This window comes from Narcine bancroftii, chromosome 3, assembly GCF_036971445.1.
Source record: "Narcine bancroftii isolate sNarBan1 chromosome 3, sNarBan1.hap1, whole genome shotgun sequence".
NCBI lineage: Eukaryota > Metazoa > Chordata > Chondrichthyes > Torpediniformes > Narcinidae > Narcine > Narcine bancroftii.
The window spans coordinates 366,514,278-366,536,566 of record NC_091471.1 but is presented as its reverse complement, the minus strand read 5'-3'; the positions used below and the strand labels follow the sequence as shown (position 1 = coordinate 366,536,566).

Sequence of the window (22,289 nt, the reverse complement as noted above, 5' to 3'; positions counted from 1 at the left end):
TCTGGACAGTCTCATTAGCTTGATGGGGATGGATGGATATCTACTAACTGCAAGAAGAAGCAAAGTTTTACATTGATTTGGACATCATGTTAGGCAAAGTGCTGTACTGTTCTTTGTTCCATGCTCTCAGTTAAACCAGATGCAATATAACCTCCAATATCCAGCACCTATGGGAATTGTTTGATACCGGATAAATGAATTTTCCAGTTGCTTGAGATTAAGTGTTGTGTGATTGGAGAACTAACCACAAGGGGTGCCAATTTTAAACTTACGGTTTTTTTTCAACCCATTTATTTTCCACAATTGTTTTTCCAGTTGTTTGAATTCCAGACAACAGGGATTTTACTGTATTTACAATCACAGAGCCAACAACTCCAAGCTGTGCTCTGATTTTTTTTTTTAAAAAAGTATCTCTCCTTGCTACAAAGTTTTCCATAGTTGGCCGGTGACAAAGAAAAGTATCATCTACAGTAGTCATTCTCAATCTTGTACCCACCGCCCATTCCCCCCCACCCCCCGCCACAACCCCGAGGGCTCTGCTAAAAGTTTATGGGCCCCCTTCCCTGTGAAATAGCCAAATTTTAGTTTCTTCCCTACTTCTCTCCTACCGACCATGTAAAAAAATCTTAAAAATTCATGCTACACAAGGAGAAAAGGTGGCTTTTACTTAAATGTTCTGTGGACCCTGAGTGGTGGTGGTGGGGTGGAATTGTAGGATACAATTGAGAATAGCTGGTCTACAGACTAGAAAGATGCCTTTAGAGCCCATTGAACTCTGGTGAAAGGAGAAGAAATTGCAAGAGCAAGGATTTTTTTTTTGTGGGTCCCAAATTCATTTCTGGTACAGTATCTGGATATCTGTCTTCAAACAGTTAAAATGGGTTACGAATGAAAGGTGAAAAGTTTAAAAGGGAACATCAGGGGAAGCTTCTTCACATGGAGAGTGTTGGGAGTGTGGAACAAGCTGCTAGGTGAATTGGTGAATGCAAGCTCAATTTTAACATTTAACATAAATTTGTGCATGTACATGGTTGGAAGGGGTATGGAGGGATATGGTCCAGGTGCACACTAGTGGGACAAGGCAGAAAAAATGTTCGGCACAGACTAGAAGGGCTAAAGGGCCTGTTTCTGTGCTGTTGTGTTCCATGGCGGACACAAACACACACTTACCAGCTCCTGGTGGGCCCACGAGAACAGCCATGGCCTCGATCAATAATACAAGGCCAATGGCACTGGAGAATTTCTGGGTTCCAACAACTGCCATCAAGACTTCAAACTGCAAGGCTCCCACCATTCCATAGGACATTCCAAAAAAGATACAGAACACCGTCAGGCCAGCATAGTCACGAGCAAAAGAGCCACCAAGATCCGTAATCCCATTGAAAATCATAGCAAAGCTGAAGAGGTACACACATAGAGGTCGGACAGGCTTCAACCCAGCAACAATACCAGAAAGAGGTCGGGCGAAAATGTCAACAAAACCCAAGATGGATAACAAGAAAGCAGCATCTGTGTCTGGTACTCCCAAGTCTTTTGCGTAGTTTACGATGAAAACAGGAGGAACAAAGAGTCCAAAGACCATAACGGAAGCAGCTATTGTGTAGATCACAAAACCTCGATCCTTAAAAACCGAGAAATCCAGAAACTTTTTTTTGTTCTTTGACACCTTGGCATCCTTCCCTTCCACACTTTTCTGCTTTCCACTTGTTTTCAGGGGCCTCATCAGTGCTGCACATGCACAACAGTTCAGCAGAAGACCTCCAAGAATAAGGAAGCTCCCTCGCCATCCATACACCTTGGATAGTTTCTGACCTAATGGAGAGAGGCCGCACAAGAACACAGGACTCCCAGCCGCAGTTAAGCCATTTGCTAACGGGCGTCGCTTGTCAAAGTAGCGGTTTATCATAATGAGAGATGGCTGAAAGTTCAGAGCCAGACCCAGACCTGGGAGAGAAAACACAAGTGATTTATTCCATTGGGGGCTCTTAGGAGGGTCCATTCACAATTTAATGTAAACAGTTTAAGAAAGCATGCACAGATGTAAATACATATAATAATTATAAATTCTGCCTCACCTGCTGGAAAAAGAATCTCAGAATTGTATGCAATGTCATGTATGCACTCCTGGCAATAAATCTGAACTTTGAACGATATTAAACAGCTAAATACCAGAAGTTTAAGCCCAAGTTTTCATCCTCTGATGAACTTTACTTGGATACTTGTGAGTTCAAAGAGGAGCTAAAAGAAATTGGAATTTGGTTGCTTGCCTGGCTATAGTGGCATGACCTCTTGTACAAATAAAAATTGCACCCTCAGCTCAAAACAAGGAACCAGGCCCTCGTGTAGGCTGGTTTTAAAATCTTCCACCCGGGCAGACTATGGGTTTGAGATTTGGCTTCGAGACTACGATTTTGGCACAGAGGTTGTGTTCAGTCACAGATTCTCTGCACTCAGTACAAACAAAACCTCCGCAGACCTTGATTTTCTGCTAATGAAGGTGAACTGCTCATGCAAAGGATGAGAAATTTCAGCTCCCAGTGACGTAGCAAGGAACGTGGGCAGATAGAAGGTAATTACAGACATTTACCACTGCAGTGGACTGGATGCAGATCAACATTTCAGGCCATCATCGAGCTAACAAAATATCACAACCTGAAGCATTGACATTGCTTCTCTTCCTGCAGATGCTGTCAATCTGCTATTTCTCACGTACCATCTATCAGATTTACAACATCTTTAGCAATTCCTTACCAGTGATGACGCCAACCGTCAGGTAGATTTGGATAATGTTGGTGCACAATGATGCCAGTATCATACCCGCTGATGCAAAAAAGCCTCCTACCATCATAACAGGGCGGCAACCAAAACGATTTACAAGAATACTGGATAAAGGTCCTCACAGAGGAGAAAAAAAAGCTTCAGTTAACTTGTGCCAAATTGAACATTTTTTAAAAATAGACAAGTCCACCTTGTGTCGGCTTTTGAAATTAATAATGAAACACATCAATGAGATTATTGAGCGACAAGCCATCTCTTTGTTTATGAATGACATTTTGGCTACAGTCACTTAGTGCTCAACAGCACGTGTTGGGGGAAAGAGTGCTGGAGGTAGGATGAAATGTTGACAGGGAAGGCAATAACCAGGTCAAAATATTGTCAGGTACATGTCTTGGCTCCTTAACACTTTTCAGAAAAAAAAAACACTGCCTTGGACTTGGATGGTGTTAATAATATTTACAACAAGCCCTAACATCACCCTATCTGGGCACAGACTTGTTCATTATGAGGAAAATCTAACACTTCCATCATTAACCCTACGAGGTCAGACTGCTTGCATTTGAACTTGACCTTTGTGGCTGTTGAACAACCATCAGGAGGAAAAGGCCTTGATCAAATTCACCATCCCCAAACTAGAAGAATAGTTTTAGCACTCTTCCAAACTCAAGTGACCAGTAACCCTTTTGAGTTTTGTGTGCCCGATGGAGATGTGGGGGGGGGGCTGGTAGTCATGGTGGGGAGCTGGCTGATGGAGGACCTCAGTTTTCTTCAGGCTGACTTCCAGGCCAAACATTTTGGCAGTTTCCGCAAAACAGGACGTCAAGCGCTGGAGAGCTGGCTCTGAATGGGCAACTAAAGCGGCATCGTCTGCAAAGAGTAGTTCACAGACGAGTTGCTCTTGTGTCTTGGTGTGAGCTTGCAGGCGCCTCAGATTGAAGAGACTGCCATCCGTGCGGTACCGGATGTAAACAGCGTCTTCATTGTTGAGGTCTTTCATGGCCTGGAAGTCAGCCTGAAGAAAACTGAGGTCCTCCATCAGCCAGCTCCCCACCATGACTACCAGCCCCCCCAACATCTCCATCGGGCACACAAAACTCAAAACGGTCAACCAGTTTACCTATCTCGGCTGCACCATTTCATCGGATGCAAGGATCGACAACGAGATAGACAACAGACTCTCCAAGGCAAATAGCGCCTTTGGAAAACTACACAAAAGAGTCTGGAAAAACAAGCAACTGAAAAACCTCACAAAGATCAGCGTGTACAGAGCCGTTGTCATACCCACACTCCTGTCCGGCTCCGAATCATGGGTCCTCTACCGACATCACCTATGGCTCCTAGAACGCTTCCACCAGCATTGCCTCCGCTCCATCCTCAACATTCATTGGAGCGACTTCATCCCTAACATAGAAGTACTTGAGATGGCAGAGGCCGACAGCATCGAATCCACGCTGCTGAAGATCCAGCTGCGCTGGGTGGGTCACGTCTCCAGAATGGAGGACCATCGCCTTCCCAAGATCGTGTTATATGGCGAGCTCTCCACTGGCCACCGTGTCAGAGGTGCACCAAAGAAGAGGTACAAGGACTGCCTAAAGAAATCTCTTGGTGCCTGCCACATTGACCACCGCCAGTGGGCTGATCTCGCCTCAAACCGTGCATCTTGGCGCCTCACAGTTTGGCGGGCAGCAACCTCCTTTGAAGAAGACCGCAGAGCCCACCTCACTGACAAAAGGCAAAGGAGGAAAAACCCAACACCCAACCCCAACCCACCAATTTTCCCTTGCAACCGCTGCAATCGTGTCTGCCTGTCCCGCATCGGACTTGTCAGCCGCAAACGAGCCTGCAGCTGACGTGGACATTACCCCTCCATAAATCTTCGTCCGCGAAGCCAAGCCAAAGAAACTCAAGTGACCAGTAACCAACCCTGGGAGTTCATGGTTAATGTGCTAACCTACTACCCGTTTTTTTTAAGAAACATAGAGTGATGAAAATAAGAAGTTACTACCTCATTTTGTGTGTGTGTGTGTGTGTGTGTGTAAGCAAGCAAGCAGAGGTAACGCGAAGAGGAAGGAATAAGCTTAGAACATACATTTCCTCACTGATACCATCAAATTGTCAAATCGGACATCAACAGCAAGTCACCAGTGAGTAAACAGGAAGACTGAGGTGACAGACACAGAGGAAAGTCTGATATTTTACACAAGCTGCAAGGCTTTCTGAATTGAGCTACAAATCCAAATCCTAAAATTGATCTGATAACTTGTGTCCCTTCCAACTGAAAAACAGTAACTTGTAAACATAGACTATGTTTAGAATTGTTAGTATTCTAAATACATCCCCAATCTCTCACCTGCTGTATACAAATTGCAATGTAAACCCACATCAAGCATTCTCTGGCTTAGTGATTATAGTCTTCCAAAAAGGGACACAAAAAAAACTTTGTTGTGTAATAATTAGATACTAATTTACTTTAGGTGAGGGTTGTACCTTTACATTACTGGTTTATAAAAATGGAAGATCAGCTTATTATTTAAGTGGAAAGCAATTGCTCCATGCTGCCATGCAGAAGGACTTGGGAGTGCTTGTGCATGAATAGCAAAAGATTGGTTTGCAGTTACAGCCAGGCTATGAATATGGCAAATGGAATGTTGCCCTTTATTGCTAGAGGGATTCAATATAGAAGCAGGGAGGCTGCAGCTGTAGAAAGTACTGGGGAGGCCGCATCTGGAGTACTGCATGCAGATCTGGTCTCCTTACTTGAGGAAGGATGTACTGGCTTTGGAAGCAGTGCAGAGGAGATTCACCAGGTTAATTTCAGAGATGAGAGGACAGATTGAGTCGTGTGGGATTGTATTCGCTGGAATTTAGAAAAATGAGAGGGGATCTTATGGAAACAAAATTATGAAAGGTATAGGTAAGATAGAGGTAGGCAAGCTATTTTCATAGGTGGGGGGAACTAGGACTAGGGGACATGGCCTCAGGGTAGAAGATTTAGGACAGAAGTGAGGAGGCATCACTTTTCCCAGAGGGTGGTGAAGCTATAGAATTTGCTGCCCATTGATGCAGTGGAGGCAACTTCAGTAAATATATTTAAGACAAGGTTGGACTAATTTTTACATAGTAGAGGAAAAAGGCAGGTCAATGGAAATGAGTCCATCATCAAATCAGCAATGATTCCATTGAATGGTGGAGCAGGCTCGTCAAGCCGGGTGGCTGACTCCTGCTCCGATTTCTGATGTTCTTGTAATACATTCATTTGTCATTAGTTGCAAAGACAGTGGCTGTTTCGGGCTAAAACTGCAGCATTTTCCATTCAAAGGCAAGAACTATGAAAAAGAGCTGAACTCTTGTCACCCTGCTGTTGGACTTGCACATACAATAGGCCCATTATAGGGAGACCCAAGCAAGATTCTCAGTTGGCTAGCACCACCATACAAGAGAGAAGTCAATATGCATCAAGCACTGACCATGGAATTCACTAATCCCTCCATGGATTTTCTGGAGGCAGGGTGTGGGCATGGGAAGGGTAGGTTTCTTTGGCTTGGCTTCGCGGACGAAGATTTATGGAGGGGGTAAAAGTCCACGTTAGCTGCAGGCTCGTTTGTGGCTGACAAGTCCGATGCGGGACAGGCAGACACGGTTGCAGCGGCTGCAGGGGAAAATTGGTGGGTTGGGGTTGGGTTTTTCCTCCTTTGCCTTTTGTCAGTGAGGTGGACTCTGCGGTCTTCTTCAAAGGAGGTTGCTGCCCGCCAAACTGTGAGGCGCCAAGATGCACGGTTTGAGGCGGTGGTCAATGGGGCAGGCACCAAGAGATTTCTTTAGGCAGTCCTTGTACCTCTTCTTTGGTGCACCTCTGTCAAGGTGGCCAGTGGAGAGCTCGCCATAGAACACGATCTTGGGAAGGCGATGGTCCTCCATTCTGGAGACGTGACCTACCCAGCGCAGCTGGATCTTCAGCAGCATGGACTCGATGCTGTCGACCTCTGCCATCTCGAGTACTTCGACGTTAGTAATCACAGAGCAACCTGCAAGGAGTGCACATTTATGCTCTTCCTGCCCCCAGTGGAATTGTTCAGGAAACTTAGAATGTACTGTGACCAGAGAGTGCTCAGTATCCCTGAAAAGGATTATTTTAGTGTGTTTTTTTTTAAAAAAAGAGAACCTGGGCTACTTACCACTTAGATTCACCAATGAAACAGACACTGGATTTATAAAGATGATATGGCATCCAAAACCAACTGAGAGACTACTAAAAGCAGGGAGGTGATAGAGGAATTAAATCTTTTTGGGGCCTCTCTAATAATTTGAGGTAACAAGCTTGAAGAATTCTGGCTTAGATTAGTGACCTGTGCAAAGATAAAAAGGCACCGGAGGAGGAGAAGGATCGTTACAACTGTCAGCAGTTAAAGCTGCTGGGTAATAATTGCTCCTAATCTGCAGTATAGGCCCTTCAACAAACACCAGGAGCTTCACCATGAAGGATGGTCCCTTAGTCAATGACCAACCCACAATATAGGACATCAGTATCATCAGAAAGGAAAAAAGGTAAAAGAAAAAGTGTATATCATGGCTATTGTGATTTATGGTGTGAAAAATAAAAAATTTAAAAAAAAAGAAAGGAAAAAAGGTTAACTACAGGTGCTCCCATGGTTTGTCAAAATGCAGCCTCATCGTAAGTTGAGGAGCGCCTGTGCATTGTAAAATAGATTTCTAAAAAGTTTACTTGTATCACACATCACTAAAAAACTGGACAAAGTAATAGTTCCAAATGCTGTAAACAAAGACCAAGATTGTTAGCAATAATTAAATTAAATTAAATCTGTTTTCCACCCATCAATGCTTACCTGTTCCATACAACATAGCAAGCACAATGGAAGAGATCCAAGCAGTGTCACTGTACCCAACATGGAATTCCTTGATTAATTCCTTGAAGAAAACACTAACAGCTTTCGGAAAAGCATAAGAGAATCCAGTGATGATGAAACATCCAATGAGAATTGCCCAACCCCAGCCTCCATCAGGGGCTTTCACTTCTGCATTTTTATCATCTTCTACTACCACGCCCATGGTTTAGGTTGAAACCTGTAAAGTAAAAGAAGTTGCTGTATAAAATTTATAATTCATACAGAGATTATTGGTTAATGGATTACAAGTCCACAATGCCAAAATAGATGTCAACATCATGAAAGGGCTTTATTCAAGGTGTACAGTTACAGCCAGAAATAACATAATTCCTGTTATGAATGTTGCAGATAATGACATTTACTGCAATGTTAACCAAATTGAAAATGCAGCATTAATGGCTTTTTTTTTAAACAAAAATATATTTGCTCAATTCAAACTCAAACTAGGACTTCTTCAATTATTGCATGGAATTTCCATTCTGATTCTTGAAGTCTCTTGCTCAGAAGTAACATTTGGAGGACCTCCTGGAGAAATGGCAAAAAGATAGGGGAACGGGAGATAGTTCTGGCAGATAACATTAAGGATAATCCCAAGAGATTTTAGAAGTTTGAAAAGGGAAAAAGAGTAACATGAGAAACAAATGGGACCTCTTAGGAATCAATACCGTCAATTTTGCATGGAGCCACAGCAGATCCATAACAAGCACTTTTCATCGGTTTTTCTGTGGAGAAAGGCATGAGGACAGGGGAACTTGGGGAAATCAATGGTAGTATCTTGCGAATAGTCATTATTATGATCGAGGAGGTGCTAAAGGTCCTGATGTGCATAAAGTTGTACAAATCTCCTGGGCCTGATCTGATATATTGAAAGTCACTGTGCTGTCATTAGTGGAGGTGAGGTGCGAGCAGACTGGAGGGTGGCAAATTCAAGAAGAGCTGCAGGGACAAGCCTGGAAACTACAGCCCAATGACCCCAACATGTGGATAGCAAGTTATAGAGAGAAATCTGATGGACAAGGGCTGGGCTGTGTTGTAGAGCAGAAGGGTCTAGGAATACATGTATTTAGTACATTGAAAGTGACATGACAGGTAAATAGGGGGGACAAAAAAGATTTTGGCATATTGGCTTCATCATTCAGAGTTTAGAATTTGGGAGGACATGCTGTACAAGATGTTGGTGAGGCCCAGTTTGGAGTACTCGGTTTACTTTAAGTCATCATGCTATAGGAAAGACGTTGTCAAGCTGGAGAAGGTATAGAGAAGAATTTTTAATTTAGACAAACACCAAGGTAACAGGTCCTTCCAGTTCACAAGCCTGTGCCACCCAAATACCCCAACTTATCTACAACTTCAGTACGTTTCAAAAGGTTTGAGAAAATCAGATCATCTGGAAAAAACACACACAGACATGGGGAGAACATACAAACTTATGGACAACAGCGGATTCAAATCCAGGTCGCTAGTGCTCTCATATCGTTGTGCTAACCAGTACACTAACTATTTACAAGAATGTTGCCAGGACATGTTGGCCTAAGCGAGTAGAGAGAGGCTTAGCAGCTAGTGTCTTATTCCATGGAACGCAGGAGATTGAGGGGAAAACTTAGAGGTGTCCAAAAATCATGAGGAATAGATTGGGTGAACTGAGTGGGGGAAAATGAAGAACCAGAGGAGATCAGTTTAAGGCATGAAGGAGAGATGAGGTGGGGGGGGGGGGGTGAAACACGGACAGACACACACACCTGCCAGAAGAAGTAATTGAGGCAGGTACTATTGCAATGTTGTAGAAACATTTGGACAAATACATGGATAAGATAGACTGGAAGCGAATCCACGGATACTTGGTGTCTCTGAAAGGACTCTCTTTGGCTTCTCTTTCTCATTGTTGGGGGGACTGGGCAATGCTAGTGTCATCTCTATGTGCCCCTTTGTGATGAATCGCATGCAACAGGCAAACTGGCTCATGGAGTCATGGGCAAGTCCATGGTAGATCTGAGAGCTCCAGGTTACAAGACAAGCCCACAGTTTGGCGGCTGATGTCATAAAGGTCCTGGAGTCGCAAGCATCATCGGGTTCCGAGGGATTTAAATGTGTGCGAGAGTTGGTTCAACTCACTTTCGACTGTGTGGTTCTTTTGCTCACTGTGTACCTAGTGTGACTACACCTTCAAGGAAGTCAAAAGCTGACAAACTTTGTGCATTATTAAATTTTGTGTATTAGTACATGACAATAAAGGAATCAGATTGGGGTAGAAGGGTGAGCCAACACAGTCAAGTGGGACTTGTACAAGTGGGACTTTTTGGCCAGAGCAGGCATGTTGAGCCAAAGCGCCTGTTTCTATGCTCTACAAATTAACATCCCACCAGTTATGAGAGAAAAATCACTTCAATGCTCTACATATTTAAAAAGAACAGAAATTTGCCTTATAAATGTGTTCACATTTATACTCTTAAGTTGTCCATTTAAAAAGTAAGCTGTAATTCTTGTTCCAAGGGTCAATTATAATCTTCTTTGGCTTGGCTTCGCGGACGAAGATTTATGGAGGGGGTAAAAAGTCCACGTCAGCTGCAGGCTCGTTTGTGGCTGACCAGTCCGATGCGGGACAGGCAGACACGATTGCAGCGGTTGCAAGGGAAAATTGGTTGGTTGGGGTTGGGTGTTGGGTTTTTCCTCCTTTGCCTTTTGTCAGTGAGGTGGGCTCTGCGGTCTTCTTCAAAGGAGGCTGCTGCCCGCCAAACTGTGAGGCGCCAAGATGCACGGTTTGAGGCGTTATCAGCCCACTGGCGGTGGTCAATGTGGCAGGCACCAAGAGATTTCTTTAGGCAGTCCTTGTACCTTTTCTTTGGTGCACCTCTGTCACGGTGGCCAGTGGAGAGCTCGCCATATAATACGATCTTGGGAAGGCGATGGTCCTCCATTCTGGAGACGTGACCCATCCAGCGCAGCTGGATCTTCAGCAGCGTGGACTCGATGCTGTCGACCTCTGCCATCTCGAGTACCTCGACGTTAGGGGTGTGAGCGCTCCAATGGATGTTGAGGATGGAGCGGAGACAACGCTGGTGGAAGCGTTCTAGGAGCCGTAGGTGGTGCCGGTAGAGGACCCATGATTCGGAGCCGAACAGGAGTGTGGGTATGACAACGGCTCTGTATACGCTTATCTTTGTGAGGTTTTTCAGTTGGTTGTTTTTCCAGACTCTTTTGTGTAGTCTTCCAAAGGCGCTATTTGCCTTGGCGAGTCTGTTGTCTATCTCATTGTCGATCCTTGCATCCGATGAAATGGTGCAGCCGAGATAGGTAAACTGGTTGACCGTTTTGAGTTTTGTGTGCCCGATGGAGATGTGGGGGGGCTGGTAGTCATGGTGGGGTGCTGGCTGATGGAGGACCTCAGTTTTCTTCAGGCTGACTTCCAGGCCAAACATTTTGGCAGTTTCCGCAAAGCAGGACGTCAAGCGCTGAAGAGCTGGCTCTGAATGGGCAATTATAATACTTGCATTGAAATAGGCATACAACAATTTATAACGAACATTTTAAAATAGCAAATGCTTACTTAGAAATACATTGCATATCCTAGTCCAAGTCTACTCCCCTTTTTCAAAGTTGAGTATATTTTTGCTAACTCATTCAATGCTTTACCAACTGTGTGCAACTACTCTAATTCAATGTTTCAGGACTAATCGTTACCCATGCACATCAACATCCTTTCTTTCCAGTTTACCAAACAAGTATTCTTGAAAACAAATTCACAATCTTGCACTTGCTTTGTGGTGGAAAAGCATAAAGCTATCTGTCCCCAGTGAGAAAACATGCCTCTCAAATTGAAATGCATACAGTCGGTAGCTCCAGATTACTTGCTGAGAATATAAAGCAGGAAACTCCTTTTCACTTATTTTTGTGCCTGTATCTCGTTCAACAGGACTTTGAAAAGTCTCACTTACTGGGTCTGCCTTCACGTACAAAACCAAGTTTGGGATCAATAATTGAGGACAATTTTCCCAATTTTGGTTCTGGAAATCAACCTCCCACTTCTGAGCAAATAAAAATAATGTCATCCCAAATTAAAGAAAATTCTACTTTAAAAGAGCTTGTTTTATTTACCAAGAGGGGTCACAGCTCATTAATTTGCTTTCAGATAAAAGAAAAGCAAATGTCAAATGAACTTGCATAATTTCTACATCCCATTTTTCAGGCTTTTTTTTAAAAAAAGATGAACAGATAATTAAATTTTCAAAGGATAAAACTAAAGATTGATGTGGGTAGATTAAGTAATTGTTGAGTGACAATTCTTGGAAAAAAAGATGAGAGTGATCATTTTTTTAATAAAATCTAAAAAAAAACATGTTGAAATGAATCAGTAGTTTATTGATTTGTCCAAAATGTCAAAAAACTTGATCAAAAATAGATTATTTATTCTTTTGGATAAGAAAATTGACAACAGCTAAGAATTTGGATTGAGCAGCAGGATTTATTTGTCTCCCTTCATCCAAGCCTTTTATCCTCCGCCCCCACTACCATACCACCTTAAGTAATCCCTTAATACGGTAACCACAGAGCAGCTGTGGGGGGGTGGGGAGGGAAAGAACTGGAGAACCTCTGATCGAAACCCTGTGTTGTCTATGCTCTCACAATTCTGTTGGTATAAGATGTAATAACATCAAAATTAATTTTGTGATATGAGATCTTTGATTTTTGTGGAGAAGACCGCCTCTCTCCCAAGCTTGTCGATATGGAAAGGTTGGCTATATTGTTCTATGAAGCTAACCACCGATGTCTCACAGGCAAAAAAAAGTGAATTTGTACTGCAATCCAATTACCTTGGTACTGTAATGTACTGCTTTGAAATGTCAGAGATGGAATTCTATGCCCAAAAGAGGTCAAATCTATATTGGGAGGCATCCAGCCTCTATTCAGTTACTGAAAACTTGTTATTATGTGCAAACTCTTGTGTGTCAAGTCTTACAGTTATTCCAAACAACATTCTAAATAATATTAAAATTCATGTTTGGCTATCTTCAATTCAAGAAATATCACAATAGTAAAGGTCACTGTAAATGTGTGAAAAAGAAAAAGTGTATATCATGGCTAACGTGATTTATGGTGTGAAAAATAAAAAATTTAAAAAAAAAAAAAGAAAGATCACAATTGTGTGAGACACTGCACTCAAGCAGGTTATTCACTTGATCACCAGAATCAATATAGACTTAATAAAACTTGTTCTAAATAATTCATGAACATGGAGACATACTGAACAAAGATATCCCAATGCTGGGGAGTGGGATGTGGAGTTATTAGTTTTACTCAGGATAGCACTGTATACATGTTAAAGTGAACATGTTGATTGACAAAAAAACCCACCGATTTTGAAGTAATGTTAACTGAAAATAAAGTTGCTCAAGATATTCTCAGGATTTTCTATCATTCTCGTGACAAAATTGCTCTGATCGTCAAAACAGAACTTCTCAAAGTTTTGGGAATAATCCCAACAAAGTTTTCATCATTTCCCCCACAAGAGGCCAAATGAATACAAATTCTATAGTTTAAGCACACCCTTGGAAGAACAAGGTTGCAATGATGTTCAAGTTTATTTGACACAAAATATAAAATGAGATGGGTTCTTCTGCAAGTAGACTGAAAGTTTTCTCTGCCACCGTGCTCATTAAATGGTTCTATAGGATTGCATTACAAGATCAACATCAGGGTTCATTTAAGTCACAACCTAATTGCTGCACTGTTGTTCAATTCCAAATAGCTCGGACCCGACTTAAGAAGTGCTGTTGGACATGCTTTAAAAGGTTTTAAATTTACCCAGCATTTAGTTTAATGATTGTAACTGCCATTGAGCTCAACGAGGCTCTCCAGGGGTATTCAAATAGAATAATCTGCCTCACTATACAAAACTCAAAACAAGTGTGACAACTCAAGAAATCTTGCCTGTGAAACTACAATTCACCAGATTGATCAATATTTTGGGCCTGTCCATCATCATTAACACAAAAGTAAATCCTTGCCTACAAAATCAGGCACTTCCCAACATCTGAGCATTGTAATTCTTGTTTTGTGGAGTAATTCACTATTGTTAGTTTCTAAAGTATCCTGGCTGAAACTTGCACTTTGTTGTTAAGTGTTTTTCCTCACGTATACCTTACAAATAAGTGAATTGAAACTTCCAAAATATAATACATAGAAAAACACTGATGTACTGCACACATGTTCATTTTTAATAATTAATTGTGGCTTCATTTTTACAAAATGAAGGCAGAGTAGGTCGAATTTAATAATTTAATACATTATCAGATGTAGCAAAGGAAACTTTAGATCCTAAATGGAAATTTGTCCCAGTACAAGCAGAGTGAAATGTTTAAAGATGATAGCTATTAATTGACCTGAAACATTCATTGTTTCCTTCTCCACACCCTAATGTGCACCCTTTTGATCTGCATTTCTGAAACGCTTCCAGTTATGTTCCTACTCTGATTAGTGGGAAATTCAGATGGTTTCTTTTAAATATTTTTTTATTTTTCACACTGTGAACCATATCATCCATAATATGTACAAATGTATTTCATAAAATTTACACAGTGGTCTTTTCTCCCCTTTCCCCCCCCCCTTCCCTCCCTCCCTTCTACCCACTCCCTTCCAATACCCATATTCAACATATACCATAAAACAATATCTCACACAAAGGAAAACAAACAAGAAAAATACGTCATCTATTTACTACACACTGAAACCAGTCGTTTTGTCTTCTTGTCATTTTCATTCTCATTCTAGGGGATGGAGGTCGTAGGCAAGCTCTCTCTCATATATTCCATGTATGGTTCCCAAATTTGTTCAAACATTGTGACTTTATTTTTTAAATTATATGTTATTTTTTCCAATGGAATACATTTATTCATTTCCATGTACCATTGCTGTATAGTCTTGCTCTCTTCCATTTTCCAAGTAAACATTATACATTTTTTTTGCTATCATAATTAATTTTTTTTGCACTTTATCCAATTTGAGGCCTAATTCTCTACTTCTTATGTTACTTAAAAGAAATATCTCTTGTTTTTTTGCTATGTTATTTTTTGTAACTTTTTTTTAAAGTATCTGATTTAATTCTTCCCAAAACTTTCTTGCATACATCTCTTTTCCACATTTTCATCTCTTAGTTTTCTCTTATCGCACTTAATATACGACAACACATTTAAGACATAAAGTACCCCGGCAGTTCCCACATCCACTAATACCTTAACTCCAAAGTTCCCCAAAATTCAGAAAAGGTACAATGAGAAATGGTAAAGGAAAAGCCTGGGAAAAAAACAAAAACTGAAAATTTGGGGGGAAATGGTGGCAAAGGAAGGGCCATGAAAGGCTGTATTTCTCCCTCTTGCTATATAGGATTTGAGACTATCAATGGCAACCTGGCCAAGACCAGAAACATATATTCCCATTTTTGCATGCATTCCTTTGAGCATTGGAAAAGACTGAAAGCACAAAGTGGACAATCAATCACACTCATATCATCGCTTCAATGGCAATTCTCCCAAAACAGATTTAGGTTATTGACTTTTTTCTAGACACTCACCCTAATAAATTATAGAAGCCAATTAATCCATCATTTTGACATTGCCAGCAAAAAATATTACAACAAAAAGGCAAGAATTAGAATGAACTATTGTGGGATAGGACTACAGAGAAAAATAGACATTTTCTAAATCAAATCTGCATTACATTGAGAAAAAGTTGGTGGCAATAATTAAAGGTAACAGTTCCATTATTGTCATGTAATACTACATTTAGAATGTAACATATATGAAATTCTTTAACTTTTGTCCAGTGTAAGGCAACAGAGAGTCACCACTTTGTCCTGCATCCCTCTCAGAAACCTACAGGACCTGGTGATCCCAAGCAGTTTCCCCTCCAAGTACTGACCAGTCCTGTGCCTGCTTAACTTCCGAGATCAGACAATCTCTGTGTCTGCATGGGTTTCCTGCGGGTGCTCCAGTTTCAAGTCAAGTCACCCTTATTTATCATTCATACCATGCTCGCATGGTAAAGACAAGATAGCGTTTCTTCAGGACCACAGAGCATATTTATATAAATTCAAGTTAGAATAGAAGTTAAACACATTAAGATATTAAGACATATACAGTAAAAGACCACAGTACCCTATCCACTTAGGTTCTGGGAATTCAGGAGCCTGATGGCTTGGGGAATAAAAAACTATTGCCCAATCTGGACCCAAGGGCCCGAGTGCTACAGTACCTCCTACCAGATATCAGAAGGGAGAACAGTTTACTTGAGGGGTGTGTGGAGTCCTTCACAATGTTTATTGCCTTTCACCTTCATCATGTGTTGTAGACGTTTTTCATGGGAGGAATGATATTTTCCACTGACTTCAATATCCTCTGCAGGGTCTTGCAGTCTGAGGTGGTACATCTTCCAAACCAGGCAGTGATTCAGTTGCACAAGATACTCTCAATACATCCTCTGTCGAATGTAGTGAGGATGGAGGGTGGGAGATTAACTTTTCAGGAAGTAGAGGCACTGCTGGGCTTTCTTGGCTATGGAGCTGATGTTAAGGGACCAGGTGAGATTCTCCACCAAGTGCACTCCAAGGAATTTGATACTCTTGACGACATCAACGGTTGAGCTGTCAATGGTCAGCGGAGCATGGTTCCCCCCCCCCCCCCTCCCCAAGCCCTCCTGAAGTCCATCTCTTTTGTGTTATTAACGTTCAGATAGAGGTTGTTGGCCCTGCACCAGTTCGTTAGTGACTGCACTTGTCCCCTCATCCTTACTAATAAAACCCACCACGATCATGTCATCAGCGAACTTGATGATGTGGTTTGAGCCGTGTTTAGCTGCACAGTCGTGGGTCAGTAGAGTGAACAGCAGTGGACTAAGAACGCAGCCCTGGGGGGACCCTTTGTTTCCAACATTAAAAGAAAACATAAATCAATTGGCCGGCATGGATTTGTGGGCTGAAATGGCCTGTTACCATGCTGCATGTCTAAATTTAAAATCACATCTACTATTCTAATACTAGGAGCCTTCATGAGCCACTATGGTTTCAGGATCAACAGCTAATCTACTCTATGTTCAATGCAGTGTGTTGCTCAAAGTACACTAGAAATTTTTAAAATCAACAGGTACATTAGTGAATAGATTTCATCGATTTAAGTTTCCTTGTTTTACTGAATAGAAATCGTTGACAACTGATATTTCACTAACACTTAAAAAAATATTTACATACCATTTAAAAAAAGTGAACAAGTGACCTTCAGAATAACAACCAAATCTGCTTGCAGCAATAGTTTAATCTCAACAACAGATCTTGGAAGTCTTCAACCGCACTACAAAAATTAAGCTGTTTAATCACATGAGCAAAGACATTTTAGAAGATGCTAAATTATATCAGTGTAACTAAAGCTCTGGCCATTTTGACTAATCCTTATAGCCACATATGAAAACATTGCTTCCCTAATCCATGTGTGTAATAAGATTTGAAATGCTGTCACAAGTTATTTGTAATTGGAGGAGAAACAAATATGAAACACAAATACCTTTAGTAGTTTTAGCAGCTGAAACTTCAAGTTTCTTAGATAGATGTTTTTTCAACTGAGAACACTGAGAATTCAGAAAAGGTTACTCAACACTTGTAAATGATTTCTTGCTGAACATTAGATCTTACCCCTCCAAAAGGAGGAATAAGCTTTTGATAAGAATAGCATATTGAAAGTTAACCCATTTCAGTCACAAAGTGATCTTCATTGGCTTTTAGTTTTATTGCAGAGTTCCAAGTTTGTTTTATTCTGTAAATGTTATATTTGAATTGTCAAAGCTTTCCTGTCTTTTTTTTAAATTTGATAAATGAAGACATTTCAGATTAACGCAAAATAGATTCAGTAGTAATCCTCAAAAATCTTATCACATGGTTTACAAGATCTCTGCCTTAACAAGTAAAAAAGTAGCAAATGGGAGATTTCTTCAAGGAATGCAAGATGATTAAGGCACTGTGGTGAGATGTAATTACACCACTAGGGCACCAGGGGTCATCCCGGTGACCTTGTCTATAAAGCAGTCCAGAGCTACAGTCCAGGTTGGGCTTGCAGAGAGACAAGACCTCATACTGTACATATTAGTTCATGAAAGCTGTCTTATACTCACACGGCTGGTGTGGTTATTGTCAGTACAGGCACAACAACTCAAAAGAAATTACAAGCACTTAACAAAACAGTGACTAACTTGTTTGAAGTGTTTAAACTTGCCAAATGCATTCCAACCATTGAGGTTTGTCAGGACTTTTAAGGACACCCTCATTGTCAGAGCAATAGCTGCATAACCAGTTGAAGATTAAGTGTTAACCACTTCAACCGTGTAGTTTCAAATTCTGCACTGCCTTAAAATATGTCATCATGCTAAAGAATGTGAGAGTACAACTTGAACACCAACTCTGGGAGTGAAATGGGAGCATTCATTACCAGGAGTTCCACTGGAAAAGGTTTTAATAAGTGACGGGAGTTGGAGTGGGGTTTGCGTGGAAAAGAGAGTTCAAATAGAATAACTTGTGCAAATGCTTCATTCGTGCAGTTGTGTTCTGGAGAACATTATTTTAGCGATGCCAAAACTTTTTTTAAAAAATGAACTATTGTTAACTTAACACCAAGCCATCCCAGGTCATTAAGATCCAGTATAAATAAAGGACTTTGAATAATTCTATAGTTCATGATATTTGCAACATAGTAAATTAAAGCAATTAACACAAAAAAAAATGTCATTTTGTATTTGACATTTCCACCCTGGCAAAAAGGCAGACCATCTACCCTACACCTCAAAAGTTTTCAGGTCACCCTTCAACCTCCAATAGTTGAAAGAAAACAATCCAAGTTTGTCCAATCTTTCCTTATAGCCAATACTCTAAAATGCATCCTTGTGAAGCTCCTCTGCACCTTCTCCAACTGCTCCACATCCTTCCTGCAATGCAGTGACCAGAACTGCACACAATGCACCCAAGAAAAACTTGTCAAGCAATACTAGATGGAAAAACACAACCTGTTCTTGGGAAATAAGGGTGGGCAAATAGCTGTCTCAACAGGGAAGCACTCTTGGACCATAATTCTATTAGTTTTTAAATAGTTGCATAAAAAGATAGGAATGGTCCACAAGTTGAAAATCCTACATTGGGCAAGGCTAATTTTGAAGGCATGACGCAGGAACTTGGAAAGGTTGATTGGGATAGGATGTTAGCAAGTAAAAGGGACAACTAGCAAGTTGGGAGGCTTTTAAAAGTGAAATAGGAAACTGTCAGGGCCAATATACTCCTGTTAGAGTGACGGTCAAGATTGGCAAGATCCTGGCTGATAATGGAAATGGAGGATCTCATCAGGAAAAACAAGGTACATGTCAGGCAAAGGCAACTAGGATCAATTGAATCCCTTAAGCAGAGCAAGGAATGTTGGAGGACACCCAAGAAGAAAATCCAAAGGGTCACAAACTATCCTTGGCAGATAAGATCTTGGAACCAAGCAAAAGGTTAACGAGAGAACAAGTCTTCTCAATGTTGTTATTTATGTGTGAAGTCACAAGAGAAGGGCAAGGTCTTAAATCAGGAATGTGCATTTTAATTACATGTTTGTTCGATTATAAATTTATAACTGGAGCCCAGGGGCAAATAAAGGAAAAAACAGTGTCTATTTGTCCCACATATTATGGAGTGCACTGTATCTGTGCTGGTTGCTTCCTTCACTTCCTGTGGGTGCAAGTCTGTGATGGTGGTGATGAGACTCAAAGGTGGATAAATTCCCAGGGCAAGATCAAGTGCGTCCTAGGACATTCTGGGAAGCAATTGATGGGACCTTGGCAGAGAGTTTTTGCATCTTCCTTGGCCACATACAAGGTACCAGAAAAGTGAAGGGTGGCTAATGTTGTGCCTTTATTTCAGAAGGACCAAGCCCAGAAATCTACAGGCTAGTGAGCCTTGCATCAGTGGCAGATACATTACTGGAGGGGATTCTGAGAGACATGATCCACCTGCATTTGGAAAGGCGAGGACTGATTCAGGATAATAGATATTGCATTGTGCCTCATGAATTAGTTTTTTTTTTAAATTTAAAAAAAAAACCAGAAAGATTGACAATAGCAGGGTGGTGAACATAATCTACATGGACTTTAGAAAGGTTTTTGATAAGGTCTAATATGGTAGGCTGATCTAGAAGATCAGACCAAATGGTATCTAGTATTAGGGTTAATTTCTCAAGGGATAAAAATGAAAACCTGCAAGTTTATCTAAACCCATATTAAACCTTGATTAGCCAACACTTATCCCTGGTCAGCATTGCACAAAGAGAATATTGAACAGAATAAAGATATTGACAGTGATAACCAGAATTTGAAAATATATCAGAAAATTAAGAGCAACTGGGTCTCTTTATCTTTTGCAAAAGATGGAAACATGAAACAGCTGCCAGGAAATGTAATAGTGACATTTAAAATCACGCCAGTTTTTCTTGGAACTGTGGAACTACAGGTCATTATTAAAATTTAGATCAGCAAAAAGTCCAATAGGAAATTCAAAAATTTTTTTATTTATTCACATTTTCACCACTCTTTGAAACTTGCACCCACAGGAAGTGAAGGAAGCAACCAGCACAGATACAGTGCACTCCATAATATGTGGGACAAATAGACACTGTTTTTTCCTTTATTTGCCCCTGGGCTCCAGTTATAAATTTATAATCGAACAAACATGTAATTAAAATCCACATTCCTGATTTTATTCAAGGTTATTTTTATATATTTTGCTTTGACCATGTAGAAATTACAGCACTTTTTATACATAGTTCCCCCATTTCAGGGCACCATACTGTTAAGTAGAGTGTTTCCAAGCCTCTACTACATACCTCCAAGTGGTTCAGGTATTCAGCAACTCAAGTGGAAACTTATAATCAGGCAACCGAAAGAAGCTGCTTCTTTGTTCAGATCTAAAGAAAGACAAAAAACATCAGTGCAAAGTATTTCCTGAAAATAAAAAAAAAGTTGCACTGAACAATTTTGGCCAGAGAAGCTACTGAACTGAAAGTATAATCACAGTTCAAACTTTCAGCTTTTTAAAAACCATTTCTTGCCAAGATTCATATACAATTTGCATTCCCTCCTCTACTGATTCTGTGCAATACTTTCTTGTTTCCCAGTACTTAAACATTCTGGGAAGAACTCAGCAGGCCTAGACAGCAACATCTAGGCTTTTCCTATCTCTCTGCATTTATTTCCATGCCAAAGAAAAAGAAGACTCTTCTTGTAGATTTCAGATTTATTGTCAGAATACATACATGACATCACATACAACCCTGAGATTCTTTTTTACTGCAGGTGAGACAAAATTACCACCTATTGCTAGTGCAAAAACTGTACTCAACATACACATGTAAATAAAGAAATAAAAACAACTGAGCAAAACAGAGAGGAGAAAAAACTAATTTAATAAAGTACAAAAGTAAGTGTCTTTAAATGAGTCCGACTGAGTTGGTTGTTGAGGAGTCTGATGGTGGAAGGGTAGCAGCTGTTCCTGACCCGATGGTGCGAGTCTTGTAGCAGAGAGAACAGTATGTGCCGGGTGGTGTGGATCTTTGATGATTGCTTATTCTCTTCAACAGCAGCTTTCCCTGTAGATGCTCTCAATAGAGGGCAGGGTTTTGCCTGTGATATCCTGGCCTGTGTCCACTACCTTTTGCTGGACTTTATGCTCAGGGGTACTGGTCTTCCCATACTGGCAGTGATGCAGCTGCACACTTTCCACCACACATCTGTAGAAGTTTTCCAAAGTCATACCAAACCTCCGCAAACTCCTGAGGAAGTAGAGGCGCCGACGTGCTTTCTCCATATGCAAGAGATATGTAGTGAAAACTGGTGGGAAATCAGCATGACGGAGCAGGAATTTTAGCAATCTATCTTGTGGAGTGGAAAACAAAGTTACAAAAGAAAAGCACAAAATAAACCTATTCCCTATTCATACTATCTTCTGAGCATGCTCATACTCATTGGAGAATACAGAATCACTCTCCTACCTGCCATCTCTTCATCCACAACATCCAAACTTTTTGGCAATGCTTCTCCCGCCCCACTTCCTAACATTCTTCAATGCTTGCCAGATCAAATTCAATTCCTGCACGACTGCCCACAACATGCCTATCCTTTAAGGAGCCAACATTCAGTGTAGGATAGCTTTAACAGAAGCTTACCACATTCCTGATGTGTTCAGCCAATGGATGCCACTATATTGTAAAAGCAGATTAGTAAAGATGGCATACTGTCTGCAAACAAAAATATCAGTAGGCTTGGTGAATTACTCATCACAGTCCCATTTTCAGGGGTCATTGAGTTTAACCCTCAAGAATTGTGGTGCAAGGCCTTATGATTTTATTATGCACCAAGTTATTACAGATTTTATATGATGAAACAAATCATGGTGCAATTTCAATAACTGTGGCAGGTATTTGATGCCCTTAAAAACACATATTTAGTGCATCAAAGTATTCTTCTGATTGCCAGGTTAGCAAACATACCAGAGAGCATCAGCTTCTTTTCGCTAATTACTTGAACAAACATCTAGCTAGTTTTCAATACTTG

General features: G+C 40.9%; 1 protein-coding gene across 7 annotated transcripts in view; it reads right to left on the bottom strand.

Moving 5' to 3' along the window:
• LOC138759573 (monocarboxylate transporter 4-like) overlaps positions 1 to 22,289 on the bottom strand; it is a 43,841-nt gene that overhangs the window by 5,230 nt on the left and 16,322 nt on the right. For 3 of the 7 annotated variants that reach the window (XM_069930215.1, XM_069930214.1, XM_069930212.1), the window contains 5 exons: positions 20,564 to 20,644; positions 17,228 to 17,291; positions 7,623 to 7,860; positions 2,752 to 2,895; positions 1,171 to 1,944 (listed from right to left, as the gene is read on the bottom strand). In XM_069930215.1, the coding sequence (XP_069786316.1) occupies positions 1,171 to 1,944; positions 2,752 to 2,895; positions 7,623 to 7,845 (1,141 nt within the window). In that variant the 5' untranslated portion in view covers positions 7,846 to 7,860; positions 17,228 to 17,291; positions 20,564 to 20,644. Of the gene's footprint in view, positions 1 to 1,170; positions 1,945 to 2,751; positions 2,896 to 7,622; positions 7,861 to 9,421; positions 10,158 to 17,227; positions 17,292 to 20,563; positions 20,645 to 22,289 lie in introns of those variants that run through there. The other 4 variants (XM_069930219.1, XM_069930216.1, XM_069930217.1 and 1 more) reach the window with 4 other exon arrangements.